Source organism: Mandrillus leucophaeus, unplaced genomic scaffold, assembly GCF_000951045.1.
Source record: "Mandrillus leucophaeus isolate KB7577 unplaced genomic scaffold, Mleu.le_1.0 Scaffold22, whole genome shotgun sequence".
NCBI lineage: Eukaryota > Metazoa > Chordata > Mammalia > Primates > Cercopithecidae > Mandrillus > Mandrillus leucophaeus.
Window position 1 is genome coordinate 4,736,005 of NW_012102254.1, and position 17,117 is coordinate 4,753,121.

The 17,117-nt window shown below is 47.3% G+C and overlaps 1 protein-coding gene across 2 annotated transcripts in view; it reads left to right on the forward strand.

The window, feature by feature from the left end:
• The window catches only part of FYCO1 (FYVE and coiled-coil domain containing 1), a 77,769-nt gene that overhangs the window by 55,630 nt on the left and 5,022 nt on the right, over positions 1-17,117 (forward strand). The window contains exons 15-18 of one of the 2 annotated variants that reach the window (XM_011981081.1): positions 1,790-1,849; positions 3,491-3,586; positions 8,745-8,955; positions 16,244-16,353. In XM_011981081.1, the coding sequence (XP_011836471.1) occupies positions 1,790-1,849; positions 3,491-3,586; positions 8,745-8,955; positions 16,244-16,353 (477 nt within the window). The remainder of the gene's footprint in view (positions 1-1,789; positions 1,850-3,490; positions 3,587-8,744; positions 8,956-16,243; positions 16,354-17,117) is intronic. The other variant, XM_011981082.1, reaches the window with a different exon arrangement.

Below are 17,117 nucleotides of genomic sequence, written 5' to 3' on the forward strand. Positions count from 1 at the left end.
CCCCCAGATCGCAGAGTGAATAGGATGTGTGTGGTGTGGTTCAGCCTAACCTTCCAAACCTGCACTGTTCAGTGGAGCCTTCTGCTGTGAGAGACCTGTGTTGCACCTGCACTGCCCAACACAGTGGCCACCAGTCCAGGTGATAATTGAGCACTTGAAATGTGGCTAGTGCAACCAGGCAGCCACATTTTTAGTTTAATTTATCTGATTAATTTAAGTTTATATAGCCACATGTGGCTAGTGGCTACTGTATTGAAGAGTGCAGTTTTAAACTGAAGACATCTCCATTTCAGAGGAGACTGTTCGCAGATGGAGGCTGACCAGAGGGAGGATAGGAGCCTGTGTAATCAGGAAAAGCAACGCTTCTCACTCTGTGGGACTTAGCGAGGCTGACGGGAGATGGCGCCCCCTGGGGCAGATTGGCAGCAAGGCACCTTGGGCCATAGGGATTTTCCAGGCATCCATTCCTCCCTCGGCTAGTTTCTAAACAAGCAGACGTGTACCGCAGGCAGTCTGCAGGATTAAATTTGTGCAGTAATTACACAACAAACAGGCCGAGGCCATTTGATTCGTGACAGGGAAGGACTATAGACTCCCATTTGTAGAGACCAAGCTGGAGGGGCTCCACCATGACTCAGAGAGGTGTGGACTCCAGGACTGCAGTGCCAGGGGCTGCCTGGTTTGTGCTCACCACTTTATTTTCTGACTCGCTTCTAATGCGGAGGCTTGGTATGTCCTCCTTTGGGAGCATTTGGGACAGAAGAAAACCTTACTCTGAGGGAAATAATGTAGACATTCACTGGGCATGGGCTGTGCGCACAGCAGGCTGCCCAGGAATGCCAGGATGGCACCCACAAAGGGACAGACAAGTTGACGGACTGGAACATGTGTGCTCGAGAGATATTGATCTCAGCTGACCACTGGCTCCAGACAAAAACTCGGACGGAAAGGGTGGCATGCCATCAGCCAAGCTAGCAGTAGGCTGCCATGACCAGAGCAAGGGGAGGAGGAAGGCCGCGTGGGCAGTGAGTATCTGGTATCTTCCCTGAGACTGCCTCGATAGCAAGGAACGGAAGCAGCTCTAGTAGGAGGTGGGGTGCCCTCTAGTGGTCATGCTTTGGTTGCCGTCCTTTCTCAAGCTCTTAAATCCCTTGACATCCTCTGAGTTGTTTGAACATTTTCTACCGTATCTCACGGTAAGAAATACATTTTGCATGGCTACCTAGTGTGCATGTGTGTACACATACGATCAAAACAAGAGCCTCGAGGCTGGCCACAGTGGCTCAGGCCTGTAACCCCAGCACTTTGGAAGGCCGAGATGGGCCGATCATGTGGTCAGGAGATTGAGACCATCCTGGCCAACATGGGGAAACCCCGTCTGTACTAAAAATACAAAAATTAGCTGGGTGTGGTGATGCATGCCTGTAATCCCAGCTATTCGGGAGGCTGCGGCAGGAGAATCGCTTGAACCGGAGAGTTGGATGTTGCAGTGAGCCAAGATCGTGCCACAGCACTCCAGCCTGGCGACAGAGCAAAACTCCGTCTCAAAAACAAACAAAACCCAAGAGCCTCATAAATACTTATCCTCGCAACATGCAATATACTATTATATTTTCTATTTTATTCTATTTCTTTTAATGTTGGTCATAACCTCCTAAATTGATTCACAGCCCACTAAATGGGTCATGGCCTACAGTTTGAAAACCTATTGAAAAGAAAGCCCTCTGTCCTAATTGTTACCTTTGAGACTGCATCACCCACCTGTCCCACTCCCACCTCACTCATGCAGGGCATCCGCCGGGGCCAGCAAGGGTCTGGGAAACCTGCTCTGTGAATCATCTGCTTACAGGTAATCAGGCGTTGTCTGTCATCACTGTGGTCAGGGAGGAGGGTGATGGAGGAAGAGAAGGAATCATAGATTAGAACGTCTTTTATCCTGAATGCAGGAAAATTGGGAGAACCAAGTACAGCTTTCAGAGTCTCTCTCATTCTACTTTATTTCTTTATCTTATTTATGGTATTTGTGCCTTGGACAAGGATGAAGGCAAACAAGCAGGCCTGAGTGACCCTGGCCTGTCTCCTCTGGACTTCTGCTTTCCTGCTGTCAAGTGGGTGACTGCACGAGCTGGCTCCTTGAGCAGCTTCTTGCACTGATGTTCCCTGTTTCTGTTTGTCCCAGGGTGAGGGAGTGGGGGCCTGGAAGCCAGCGGCTGGAAAAGCAAAAAGAAGGAGATGTTAGGCAAGGAGGAAGATGGGGGTTGGGGCCAGGAAGAAAAATAAATGCCAGAGTGACAAGGCATGCCCCCGGTGGCAGCAGGTGCTGTAGCCCGCGTTCTTCCTTCACCTTCCCTGAGAAGAGCAACAGAGGCCGTGGGCAGGAAGCTGCTGACCAGAGCAAGCCCACCTCTTTCTCAACCAGTGGGCTTGCAAGATGCTACCTCTGAGTCCTTTAAAACTTACAGCCTTTTCAAGCCCTCAGAACCCAGAGTCCATCTGGTTCCATTTGCTTCCATTTAGAGAAGGAAAACTGGGGTCTCAGGAGGAAAGAGCTCACCATGAGTCACACAGTCACAACGCTGAAGCTGGAACCACAGTGGACCCCACCACAGTCATACCACATCCCCTGCCCTTAGGGCAGAGACCTCAGCTAGAGGAAGCCCCACTGCTCAGAGCTGGTGGCATTCAGCTCCTGGAAGAGCACAGATTGTTGCAGCAATTTAAAAAGAAGCCACACTGAGTGGCTGATCTTCCTCACTGATGCCTTCACATGAGGACAAAGCCATTTTTTCTTTTCTGGACCTAGGTTTCCTCTTTGGCAGAACGAGGGAGTGGAGCTGGTTGGGCTCTGAGGCACCTGAGATTGTATAAGCCCCTGGCTGAGCTGGACCTGGGGCCCCACAGGGAAAGCACTAAGTTGCAGTCAGGGTATCTAGTTCTGGCTCCAGCTCTGCCTCAGAGGAACTGCCTGGGCCTCTGTGTCCCCATCAGTGAAGTGCAGGGACTGCAATCTGCCAATATGTTCTAAGAATCCATAATTCAGAAGGTGTTAAAAACCTCCCCTGGGTGCCTGTTCTTGTGCCCCAGGGATAGGCCAGAGGCTTCTCTAGTCGTGCACTGGCACTGAGGAGGCAGGACCCAGTGGTGCTGGTACCTTGGTCCCATGGCAGTGGCTCTGCTGGCGTGGGCTAGGAGAGTGGTTGATTTGTGTTTCTGCTCACCCTTCCTATAGCAGGAGGTCTCTTCCCTACAGCTGCTCCAGGGAAACTGCTGTAGCCCTATTGTCTTCTCCTTGTCCACCTGCTTGGCCCTTGCCCCTGCAGCCCTCCCTCTACCCACAAAATCTGCCGGGGTCTCTGTCATGGCCTCTGTGATTAAAGGATCCCCCATGCATCTGGATTTGGCTGCCAAGACTCCAAGACTGCGGACCCCAGGATGTGAGGCCCTGTGTGTTGATAGCTAAATGACTGTGTTCTCGTTGGTGACATTTCAGGGACACTACATCAACCTCGCTAACGCCTGAGGACACTGAAGACATGCCCGTGGGGCAGGATGCGGAAATCTGCCTGCTGAAGTCTGGAGAACTCATGTAAGTGGCAGCTGCCGCCTGGGCCCTCTCCAGGTGTGGCGTTGGGAGGAGTAATGGCCACTCCAGTGCTGGCGCTGGGGACCACCCCGGGGGCTCTAACTTAATACCAGTGGGGCTTCGTTTATTCTTTTTTTTTCAGGTATAGCTTATATACATTAAAATTCAAGCAAGTATACAGTACTTGAATTCTCATGAATGATACAGTGTAATCACTACCACAATTAAGATATAGAACAGTTCCCTCACCCTGGGAAGCTCCCCGTGCCCTTTTATAATATTGCTCCCACACCTCATGTTCTTTTTTCAAAGTAACTTTGTTAATTTTTTTATTGTATGAGCAATACACTTTCATTGTAAAAAATTAGGAAAATAGAGATAAGTAAAACATTTTGGCATATAGCCTTCCAGTCTTTTTAATATACCTATATACATATAATTTTTGACACAAACAAATATTCTAAATCTTCTTTTGCAGTATTTTAAAACTTGCTATAGCATGAGTATTTTCCCACATCATCGAGTTCTCCAGTGTTGTATCCAGTGGCTGCATAACTGTCATTGAATAGATTCAGTCACTCATTCACAGATATTTATTCATTATCACAATGTGCCAGGTACTATTTTAGGTGCTTAGAGCATGTCAGTAAATAAAACCAACAAAGGCTCACCCCTCGCCCTTATCAAGCTTACATTCCAGCAGGGGTTGACAGATGACAAACTGTCAACATAATTAAATAAGTCAATATTGTATAAATGTTACAAGGTGGTGCTTGCTATGGAAAAAGATAAAGTAGAATAACAGGGAAGGGGAATTTGCCATTTTAAATAGAGTGACAGTAAGAAGATAAGACTTGAAGGAGGTGAACGAGTTGCCAGGCTTCTATCTACGGGTATAGCATTTCAGGCAGAGGGAACAGACAGCACAAAGGCCCTGTGACGGGATGGTGCCTGGCACGTTGAGGGGCCTAGAAAAGGGCCAGCGTGCCTGCAGCAGAGAGAACCAGGAGGTGGAGTCAGAGTGGAAATGAGGGTCCCAGCACATAGGGTCTTGTTGGCCATTGTAAGGACTTTGACTTTGAATCTGAGGGAAATGGGACCCCGAAATGAGGTGTGTAGCATTAAGAGTGACTTAATCTAATTTACATTTGAAAAAGAATTGTGCTGGTTGCCATGTGGAGAATAGATGATGGAGGACAAGAGCAAAAGTGGGGAGACCAGTTGAAAGGATATTAGAGGAATGCTTGTTCCTTGGACCAAGTGTTGGCAGAGAGGGCAGAGCCAGGGCAAATTCTGGACCTATTTTGAAGGTGGTGAAGACAGAATTTCCTGAAGGGTCAGATGTGGTCGTGAGAGAATGATCTATTCCACCAGTCCTCAGGTGATCTTGGACCACACTTGGACGAACACTATATTGAATTATGGGGCAGACCAAGCAGGAAGAATTAAATAGCTAGCCCACTCACAAGCTGTTGATGCTGGGGGAGTATGAAGTGTCAGGGCCGCCCTTTCTGGAGAGCAACTTGGCTGCAGGATGTACCAAAAGCTCAAGAATTGTATTTTCTCTTTGATGCAATGGGCCTATGTCTGGGAATTTATCCTGAGGAAATAATGACTGGATGTGCAAAGATAAAGCTACCAAAATGTCCCTTGCATGCTACTCACAGCAGTGACAATTAGAAATAGTAAAAGAGAACTTGAGTGGTCGTCAATGGCTGTTGACTTTTGCCAGATCTTTTTTCTACATCAGTTGATAAGATCATAGACTTTTTCTTCCTTAGCCTGTTGATATGATGGATTGCACTGACTGACTTTCATATATCAAACCAACCTTGCATACCTGGGATAGATCCCACTGGCTGCGGTATATAATTCTTTTTCACACCCTGCTGGATTTCACAAAATATCTAAAGGATGTTTTGCCAAATATAGAATTGACAGTTTTTTTCTTTCAGCATTTGAAATAAGTGTGCTACTGCTTCCCTCTGGCCTCCATGGTTTTAGATGAGAAATCCCCTAGCTTTCAAATTGGTATTCTCCTGTAGATAATAAGTTATTTCTCTTTGCCTGCTTTCAGGTTTTTTCTTTGTCTTTTGTTCTTAGAAGTTGAACTATGATGGGTCTTTGCATGAATTTCTTTGGGTTTTTCCTATCTGGGGTACACCCAGCTCTTGAATCTCTAGGCTTATATGTGTCACCATATTTGGGAAGTTTATAGCCATTATTTCTTTGAATAGTTTTTCAGATGTATTCTATTTTCCCTGTCCATTTGGGACTCCAGTAATACAAATGTGAGATCTTTCATCCTTGTCTTGCAGGTCCCTGAGGCTCTGTTCTTTTTCCTTGCACCCCGCCCCGCAGTCCTCTTTTCCCTGTGTTGTTCAGATTGAGGAATTTCTGTTTTTCTCTCTTCAAGTGTAACTGTCATCTTTATTCAGCTATTGAGTGTCCAGTGACTTTTTTTTATTTTGGTTATTATAATTATTTAGGTCTAAAATTTCCATTTGGTTCTTTTTTATATCTTCTGTTTCTTTGGTGTGAGTTTTCCACTTTTTTATTGTTTCAAGAACATTTAAAATTGTTATTGAAGCATTTTTTTGATGACTGCTTTAAAAGCCTTGACAGATAACTCCAGCATCTGATTGATGTCAGTGTCGGCTTCTGTTGATTGTCTTTCCTCATGCACACCGTGATTTTCCAGGCTCTTAGGATAACGAGTAGTTTTCTAGTATGTGTAGGTGGGGGGCTCAGAGACGCTAAGCTGTTGTGATTTTCCTCATATTCTGGGGGTCCTTAATCAGTCCGCCTTCCTTCTCCTGCCCTTCACTTTTACTACAACTGCTCAATCATTTTCAGGTTTTTTAGTGGCATTTAATGGGAAAGAACAAGGAAATGTTTGAAATCATTTATAATAAAACTTGTAAAAGAACCTACCCTCAAGTAAAGGGATGAGGAAAGTTATGAGATTTAGAAGTAATTAGAACACACAGATCCAAGGCATATCCTGGAGGAGAATAGGATAGTACCGAGATAGGTCGGCTGGTTGTGGGAATAAAATGCGAGGAGAATGACAACACCTTGAAAGTTATTTTTTTCTGCCTCTTTCAAAGAGAGTGACAGCAAGCTAAGGATTAGCAACCACATCGTGATAGCATCTGAAAACATGTTAAAGGTTGGGATTATCTCAGAACACTGCACATGTGTTGGTACCCTTTGACTCATGTAAACTGGAATTTCTGAGGTCACTCAGTGGAATTCACGTTTGTGACATGAGCCTTATAGACAATAGGCATCTTAAGATTATATTATATTTGAGCAAACCCTTGATTGTTTTTGTTAAGATCTCCTTTGGAGAGGCTGAGTGTTGTCCTTGTCACTGAATAGATGATGTCTAGAATAGATGATTGAGGCAGAATCCAAATACCTGGGTGCCAGGGGAGAATTCTGGAGCATAAAATTATAAAATGCTCCAGCATTAATGGGACATTATGTCAGGGTAAGTGACTTTTTACATGGTAATATGGTAAGATTTCCACATTACGAGAAAGATGTCTGTTCCAGAATGGACCCCCACACCTGCCCTCAGATTCTTGAAAATTGTAAATATTGGTTGAGGGGTCTTAATTAGAAATAGAATTTAACACATGGAGAAGTATTGCATTGAATTGAATTCTCACAAAGGTGAGTATTGGAGCTGTTCTTTAAAGCATGCTGGTTTTTTCATCATTTCTTACCTTCTCGTTAGCTTTGGGGTGTCTGTCCATTCATCTCCCCAGCTTTGGAGGCAAATGAGCCCTCAGCACCACCACTTGCCGTGCAGTGTTGGGCAAGTTACCTAACCTCTTTGAACTTAGTTCCCTCCCCTGTGTTAAAGGGGATAGTAATACATTTTCTCCACAAAAGGCAGTTTGGTATGGTAGGAAGATGATGGCTTTGCCTCAGACCTGTGTGAGCCTGGATCGAATTTCTTAATCTTTTAGAATCTTAGTTTCCTCTTTTGCAGAATGGCAAGAGTCATGCCTTCCTCATAGAGCTACTGCAGTAACATGCAAAACTGTTGAGCACAGGGCATGGCCTATGATGGTTGCCACCTTCCCATTTCACAGTTGAGAAACTGAGGCTAAAAATGAGTGAGTGATTCACCCAAGGCCACACTGCTCCTAAGTTGCAGCTCTGCACTGGAGGTCCTGCCTCCATGACCGTGAGCTAACCTAACTGCCTCCAGAGTTGCACAGTGTAGGAGGGGTGCCACTCGGCCTGGAAGGGTCCCCGAGGAGCAAGCTCCCCAGGTTTATCTTGTAATCTAGTCCTTGCAGCAGTCCTGAGGCAGGCATGGTTGTCCCTGTTTGGCAGATGAGGAAACTGAGGTTTATGAGAGGGTCAGCCCTGCAGCTGGGATGCAGTGAGGCAGGTCCCTTGGCCCCTAACCTCACATTCTTCACATAATACTCTGAGTCCAGCACAGAACCCCAAAAACAGAGGAACTCACTGTCAATGAACCCTGTAAACTTCTTGAAGAAGCTTTTCTCTACCCAGGGAGAGTAAGAACAAGCTTTTCTCCCCAAAACCATTATATTACTTGCATCACCCCTACATTATAAAGAGTATGGGATGTTGGCATTTGAGGAAAGGTCAGGGTTTCCATGTGGAATCTTACAATGGATGCCAGATGCGGCTGAAAAGATGGACTATATTGAAAGGCTGGGAGGCTTGTGCTAATTAGGTGAAAGGGTGAGGCAGGGAGTTGGAAGGAGAAATGGCAGAGAGAAAACAGACGGCTGAGCAGCAGGGCACCTTCAGGCGAGCAGTAGAAAGCTGCGCCACGGCACTCTCTTCCTGTCCACGAAGGCAGTGGAGCAGGTCAGGCCATCCTCAGTTCCTTAGTTCCCATGGGCTTTCAGCTCCACACAGGCAAATACGTCATCTGTATTTTTTACTGCTGTGTCCTTCATGCCTAGAACTATGCCAGGCATGTAGTAAGCGCTCAGGAAACATTTGTTGCAGTGAACTGCCCATCCCGTAATTAAGCATGTTGGCCAGGGTTACCCAGGGCTTATCCTCTCAAGAAGTCTCCAGCCACCTCTGAGCCACAGATGACCTGGCCAGTGGACACAAACACTTTGCCCAATCAATCAGATCCCGCTCTGTATTTTTATTTTAGGATCAAAGTACCCCTCACAGTGGATGAGATTGCCAGCTTCGGGGAGGGTAGCAGGGAGCTGTTTGTGAGGTCCAGCACCTACAGCCTGATCCCCATCACTGTGGCCGAAGCAGGCCTCACCATCAGCTGGGTCTTCTCTTCTGATCCCAAGAGCATCTCCTTCAGCGTGGTCTTCCAGGAGGCCGAGGACACACCGCTGGATCAGTGTAAGGTAAGGCTGGGCTCCCTGCCTGTGGGCTTCTTACACACACATCTGGGTACTTGGGCAGGCCTTTCCCAAAGCAGGGCAGTGGCCATCCTACCCTCTGCTGGGCAGGCTTCACCTGGAATGTTCTGGGCCATGTCATGCAGAGAAGGCAGAGCACCTGGGCCTTGTCCAGTTTGGGGAGGGAAAGACCCAGAGGTTCTGGAAAGCTGTTTTCAAATGTCTGAAGGTCACACCTGTGTCAAACAGGTACAGTCTGCCCTTGGGATAGATGGGTAGGTGAAAGAGGAATACAGACATATGACTCAATTTAAGGGTCATTTTCTAATAGAGCTATGCAAAGCAGGAATGGGTCACCTTGGGAGGTGGTGACCTGTCTTCCTCTAGTTTTTAGCTTAGGGTGCATCCCACCTGGAAGGGTGTCAGTAGAGACAACACCAATGTCACTTGGGTGGTCAAGCTTGAAATCTTGGTGGCGGGTACCAGTTTATAAATTCCTAAGGCATTCTAGGCATGGAATGTTGACAGTGCCTGGACTGTAGTTCTCAACCTTGGCTGCAAATTAGAATCTCTAGGTGTGGGATCCAGACATCTCCAAGTGATTCCAATGAGCAGCCACTGGTGTAGATTGAGAACCACTGGTGTAGATCAGGGAGTTGAAGCCAGAGTGGAAAGGATGGGGTGGAATCCAGACCACAGGGACAGAGGTTGGGCAGGGCTCCATGGGTGGCTGATTCAGTACGGGGCAAGGAGGAGGGAGACCCATGCCTGAGGTCTGAATTCGATGCCTGCATCTCTGCAGAGAAAGGGTATAGAGGGATATGGGAGGGAGAGACGGTTTGGATGGAAACACAAGTTCCATTTGAATCATTCTGAGTGGAAGAAATGGTAAAAGCAGTTGGGCCTGCTGGACTGGAGCTGAAAGTGGATCCTAGCCTGGGAATATGACTGCAGAAATCTCCATTTTGCAAGAATTGCAAGGATCAAGATAGGGAAAAGCAAGCTAAAGTCATGTGAAACAAGAATTCTGTGAAGTCTTTGCAGAAACATCTATTAGTCCCTTGTATTTGGTCCACTGGGTGCCCTCGAGGGGCTTGAGGTTGAGGGATGAGGAAGGCCCAGAGCAGGAGAGCCCAGCTAGGAGGGCCACACAGCGGTTCCTGCTCTGATGCTGGCATCCCATAGAGGAACATGTACCCATTTGGGTTTGCTCTCCTGCCACCCTGCCCTTTTGGAATCTGCTCATTGCAGGGATCGCTTTTGTCATTTCTCTGCTTTTCAGCCTCACTCTCAAAATGTAACTCTGCTTCCTTGGTTTGGCCTTGTTTATTGGAGTCTTATACTCTGTCTTATTTAAAACCGCTCTGCCCATCTTATTCTTTTGGGGTTTGTAGCCAGCTCCTCATACCTACCTCTGGAGCCCTTCCTTCTTGAGCAGTTCTGAGCCTCCGCCCAGGAAGTCCTGGCACAGCCAACATGCCTGTCAGCTCCACACTAACAAACAGCAGTACTGCCAAGAGCTGCCCTTGCCACTCACCATCACATTCCCCAGACCTACCAGGGCCCCATCCTGAATCCACCCAGACCAGACACCGTGAGTGTTTGTGGCAAGGAGGGAAGGGATGAAATCAGGGATCCAGGCCTTTGCTGTTTTGCCTGCCCACACGTGACTGGGCCGTAGGCCTCTCCCCTTGCTCAGTCCCTGCCCACCGGGTCCTCAGGAGCCTGGGGTTCCTGTGTGGCTCTACCAGGAATCAGGAACTTGGGGACCTACTGAGCCTTCCTCATCTCTAACTGCCAGGGGGCCCCATTGCCTTTCCCCACAGTGACACCAGGGGGCAGAAGGGGCCCGTGTACAGGATGCTCAGGTGCTCCTCTGCCTTCACAGGCCACTGTCACCAGCCACCGATGGGAGTGGCTGTTATCTCTGCCTGATGTCCCCCAAAGAGACCGTGGCCAGGGTAGCCTGTTTCCACACAAGTGCCCTCAATATCTATCCCAGGGACTCCCCGGGTGCTCTCCTGACCAGCCTGGGCCTTAGAGGAAATGACAGGTACAATGCAAATGGCAGCAGTCAGACCTCATGATTACGGAGGTATAGACACAAGGAGCTATGCTGTGTATTTGCAACCATTTATTGGGTGTCTGCTGTATACTGGACTGTAGGGCCCGCAGGGGATAGAGAGAGATGAAGGAAGCTCACTGCGTAGTCGGAGAGAGACTCTAATCAATAGACACTTGTGATTCCAGGTGGCTTCATGACAGGGGTGGGTGGGTACTGTGGGTACCCCTGCGAAGGGTGCCTCGCCCAGCCTGGGGAACAGAGATGAGGAAAGGAGACCCCTGGGTGATGGTGAAGGCCACAGTGGAGGAAACCAGGAGCAGCACTGTGAGGTGAGGCGAGGGGCCTGTGCGCTTGAGAAGAAGCATCCAGTAGATGGAAAAGCACAGCAGAAGGCCAGCCCCGTCTCTAGGGGTGCCTGTCAGATACTCGCCACCCTGTGCCACCCTCTCTCCAGACCCACTTCCTCCATTATAGTCATGGACTTGACACTGAGATTAGAGATTGTGAATCTAGGTGAGGCACTTGGTGAAAGAAATTATGAACCAGGTTACCAGTGTACACACCGCTGGCCTGAGGCCCAGGGACAAAGCAGAGAACTGGATCCAGACCCTGTCCTCTCTCTGGGCAGAAGATCCGTCTTTGGCCAGAGAAGCTCGATGGCCTGCTAGGGTGGGCTCCAGAGGGAGTCAGAGGAGGAATCAGCTGACAGCAAGGACACTTGACTTTGTTTTTTAGCTTTATTGAGATATAACTCACCGACTTGAAATGTACAGTTTAATGGTTTTTAGTATATTCACAGAGTTGTACCACCATTACCACGGTCTAATTTTAGATTCTTTTCATCACTCCAAAAAAGAAATTCTGTGCCCGTTAGCAGTCACTCCCCAACCTCTGCCCCCGGCAACCACGGATCTATTTTGTGAATCTGCTGATTCTAGATGTTTCATATGAATGGAATAAATGAAAAACAGCTGGAATGAATGAAAAGGCTACAGAATAAGATGTTTTAAAGAAATGAAGAGTATCATTTTCAAGAACACACATTAATCTATGTTAAACATGTCCTCTTCAGGGGACCTGCCTTAAGGAGCTCTTGATGTTGCTTGTAATCAAGGTAGTGGGTGCGAGGGTATGCAGGGTGAGCACACCAAGGTCCCCATGCACACAGCAAGCTTTCCCCTCCAGCAGCTCCTTTCCATACACCCTTGTTGCTGTGTTTGAGACCAGGCCAGAGTTGTTAGGTTGTGGATCACAGAAACAGAACCAACCCCTCACCATCCCAGGATCCTTAGTCCCTGGTGGAACTAGAATGTGATAGAATGTTAATGGAAGTAAATGAGATGTCGTGTGCAGAAGAGGCAGCACGGAGCCTACGTATAGCAGGCCCTCAGTGTACACTCTTTGTACACCTTTGTCCCCTCTAGGCTTGTCAGGGGCCGGTCGTACTCCCTCACCACCACCAGCTGCCAGCCTGAGCAAGCACACTGTTGTGTTAGGAACACAATGCTCACTCTCCCTCTGTGCCTTTTTTATTCCCCTTTTGATTTCTCTTTGATCCACATGTTTGAGTTTGTTTTTCAGTTTTCAGGTATTTTGAGATTTTCCAGAGATCTGCTCTTGATTTCTAATTTAATTCCATTATAGACCTAGAACATACTTTGTATAACTTGAATCCTTTGAAGTTTGAGAAGTGTTTTCTTAATGGCCTAGAACAAAGGTGTCCAATCGTTTGGCTTCCCTGGGCCACACTGAAAGAAGAATTGTCTTGGGCCACACATAACATATACTAACACTAACAATAGCTGATGAGCTAAAACAAAACAAAACAAAACAACAACAACAACAACTCATAATGTTTTAAGAAAGTTTACAAATTTGTGTTGGTCTGCATTCAAAGCCTTCCTGGGCCGCGGGTTAGACAAGCTTGGCCTAGAATGTGACCTACCTGGGTGAACGTTCCAAGTGCACTTGAAAAGGATGTACCTTCTGCTATTGTGGGGTGGAATGTTCTTTTTTTTTTTTTTTTTTTTGAGACAGTTTCACTCTTGTTGCCCAGGCTGGAGTGCAATGGCGCGATCTTGGCTCACTGCAACTTCTGCCTCCCAGGTTCAAGGGATTCTCCTGCCTCAGCCTCCCAAGTAGCTGGGATTGCAGGCAAGTGCCACCATGCCCAGCTAATTTTGTATTTTTATTAGAGAGAGAGTTTCGCTATGTTGGCCAGGTTGGTTTCAAACTCCTGACCTCAGGTGATCCACCTACCTTGGCCTCCCAAAGTGTTGGGATTATAGGCGTGAGCCACCGTGCCCGGCCGGGATGTTCTATTATAGATGCCAATTAGTTCAAGTTAGTTGATGGTGTTGTTCATCTTCTGTTTCTTCATTGAGTTCCTGTCTACTTATTCTATCAATTATTAAGAAAGAGACATTGAAATCTCCAACTATAATTGTGAATTTGTCCATCTGTCCTTGCAGTTCTATGACTTTTTGCATCATGTATTTTGAAGCTCTGTCATTAAGGGCATAAATGTTTAGGATTATTGTCCTTTTAATGAACTGACATATTTATCATTATGAAATTATCCCCGGTAATATTCTTTGATATAAAATCTATGTTATGTGATAGTAATACAGTCAAGCCAGCATTCTTTTGGCTAGCATGCTAGCCTGGTAATCTTGTTTACATCCATTTACTTTTAACCTATTTGTATCTTTATATTTAAATTGCATTTCTTATAGGCATGATAGGGTTGGGCAGAGTCTGGTAATCTCTGCCTTTTCATTGGAATGTTTAGGCTATTTTCACTTACTGTGATTGCTGTTAAGGTTAGGTTTGAGTCTGCCATCTTGGTATTCATTTTCTTTTACCCCATCTGTTTTTTTGGTCTCTCTTCCTTTTTTTGTGAGGGCAGTTGTTGGGCTCACCCTGTTCCTGTCTCTCAGGGATCACTATCCTGCATTGCCTGATAACCAGTGTCTTGAAAACTGTCCTTTCATATGTTTTCTATTTTTTGTTTTGTTGTTGTTTTTGTTGTTGTTGTTGTTGTTGTGTCCTGGGAGGGTAAATCTTAGATATTCTCCCGTGCCTTTAAATATGTTGTCTCCACTGCCAGGAACAGCCAGACCCCTTCTCACTGGCTAACTTGTCCTAACTCAGCATCACCTTTTCCAGGAAGTCTCCCCTGGCATTCGGCCTCCTGCCTCCCACCCAGAGGCTAGAATGGCACCCCTTGCCAGTTCTCCCCTCATGGGACTCTCACCCCAGTGTAATTGAATGTTTTCTTCTTTGTGATCGCCATTAAACCACAAGATTCCTGAGAGCAGAGCCCTTTGTGGGAATTCGCTTCATTTTGGGAACTGTGTAGAGTTTGGGAACATGTAGAGTTTTGAGAAATATGCAGCTGTGTTCAAGATTAAGTTGAGAAAGTAATCGCATCCTTATATTAACAACTATTTTGGATTCAGTCATTTTGTACAAGTTAAAAATGTTTAATAGGAAAAAATAATAACTGAATGTAATAAAAATTGTATGTCTGAAAAAGAAGCTACGTTTTATTTTGTAAAGAATAAAAATGGTCACTTCTGGGGAAGTTTACCTCATTAGGAACTCAAAGTTGCTAAGATGCTGCTTCCGTCGTCTGTAGACCTTCTGGTCCATATAACCATTTATGTGTAGTCAGTCTTAAATGGAAGGCTTAGGGACACTTTATAAGACAAGATCCTCTAGGTGCTAATCACTTCTTTAAAAAAAAAAAAAAAAAGAAAAAATTAAGGGCTGGGTGCAGTGGATCATGCCTGTAATCCCAGCACTTTAGGAGGCCAAGGCGGGCGAATCACGAGGTCAGGAGTTCGAGACCAGCCTGGCCAACATGGTAAAACACTGTCTCTACTAAAAATACAAAAATTAGCTGGGTGTGTTGGTGTACAACTGTAATCCTAGCTACTCAGGAGTCTGAGGCAGGAGAATTGCTTGAACCCAGGAGGCACAGGTTGCAGTGAGCCGAGATCGCGCCACTGCACTCCAGCCTGGGCGAGAGAGCGAGACTCCATCTCAAAAGAAAAAAAAAGAAATTTTAAATGTTGGTGGCTCTGGCCAGGCATGGTGGCTCACACCTGTAATCCCAGCACTTTGGGAGTCTGAGGCGGGCGAATCACCTGAGGTCAGGAGTTTAATACCAACCTGGCCAACATGGTGAAACTCCGTCTCTACTACAAATACAAAAATTAGCCGGGCATGGTGGTGGACACCTGTAGTCCCTACTCTCGGGAGGCTGAGGCAGGAGAATTGCTTGAACCTGGGAGGCAGAGATTGCAGTGAGCCAAGATCATGCCACTGTACTCCAGCCTGGGCAACAGAGTAAGACTCCATCTCAGAAAAAAAAAGGAAAAAAAATGTTGGCTGGCTCTGCCTTATCTCCTAGCATATTTTCAGTTTTAAAATGAGGCCTGTGTCTTAGCTGGGAAGTAGGTTGAAGAGCCTGCCCTGGTGGGGAAGAAGCGAGCCATTCAAAGACCTCCCCCGGAGCCCTGGCCCTGTCCAGCACGTACCCTTTGCACAGATTTTATCTCTGACAGTGAGGCCCTTCAAAAATCGTCTGAAAAAAATCAATATCACTGTCTCCTGGGACTCATTTCTCATTCTCAGGGAAGGCAGAAAGTGAATAGGAGGCTGAGGCGCAGGTGCAGGAAGATGAAAGGGTCCTGGGGCACAGGGACCAGCCAAAGCACAGCCAGTAGACAGGCCTAGGTGGAGCCAGGGTTGTTGAGCCTGGAGGAGAGTGAGCCCAGCAGCTTTGTGCCTGGAAGGCTGTTATCTGGAAGGAGGTCTCAGCCTGTCCTGTGAGACCCAAGGGCAGCACCAGGACCAACAGGAGACAGCTGGACAGGTGGATCCCACCTAGACTAAGCTTCTTATCCTGAAGCCAGAAAAGGGTTTCTCCTTTAGCCCGTGGAGTGTTCTAGCATCTTCTATATTCAAGGCTAGGGGATCACTCCTTAAGGGTGCTGACCAGGTCATGATTCTGGAAGAAACTCATAGCCACTAGTCATCAACAGCCTCGGGGTGTGGGATGGCACTGTGCCACTACTGGGGCTGGTCCCAGCTCCGGCCCTGCTCAGCTGTGACCTCGGGCAACACACTCAGCCTTCTCCCCCAAAATAAAGGTCTTCCCCGAGGATGCCCAGGGCCCTCTCGGCCTCTGTGATGTTTTTGCCTATCTGCTTTCCCTCCCAGGTCCTCATTCCCACGACCCGATGCAACTCCCACAAAGAGAACATCCAGGGCCAGCTCAAGGTTCGCACGCCTGGCATCTACATGCTTATCTTCGACAATACCTTCTCAAGGTAGGGCCACTTCAGGCACCAGCTCCACGTCTCCAGGCCTCTCTTCCACCTCTTCTCAAGAGCAGAGGTGGACACTCGAAACAAATTATTTGTCAGTAACTTATTATTAATCGTTCTTGATTGTTGACCACTCTGCCATGGTGTTCCAGTGTTTGTTAGAGATTTTGTGGCACACGGGCTCATGCTTACAGAATCCCTCCATGTCACTGCTGAGGGGTAGAGGAGTGACACTCTTAAGTCACACAGCCAGTAGTGGAGCCAGATCTGAAACAGGCGGTCTGGCCATTCTGAACTCTTAATAACCAGGGTGCCCTTTCCCTCTCTCTGACGTTGATTCCCACTGCCCTGCCACTGCCCTGCCCAAAGAAGGGGCTCAGGAAATACGATGGAAGGACTGAATGAATGAATGAACGAGAAAGGGAGGAATAAAAGAAGGAAGGGCGGAGCTTGAGATAAGCAGGCCCGAGACTACACCGCAAAGCCCCTGGCCGTGTGGCAGGAGCGGCAGGTGCCATCTCTGGGAAGCCCTCTGAGAACCAGCTAAGGTTCAGGAGTGTATAGTTTAGAAGATGGGAGAGAAGCTGGACAGGAGAATGGGAATAGGGAGATGAGGTCAGAGGGATAGCAGGAGGGGAGCGGAGAGAGGACCAGCATTGACTGAGCAGCAATCATGTGGACAAGGGTGGTTAGGACTGCTGGGCACCTGCCCCTGTTTATGTCTTCTGCTGCAGCACAGACCCCTTCACTGGAACCGGCTCTTTAGA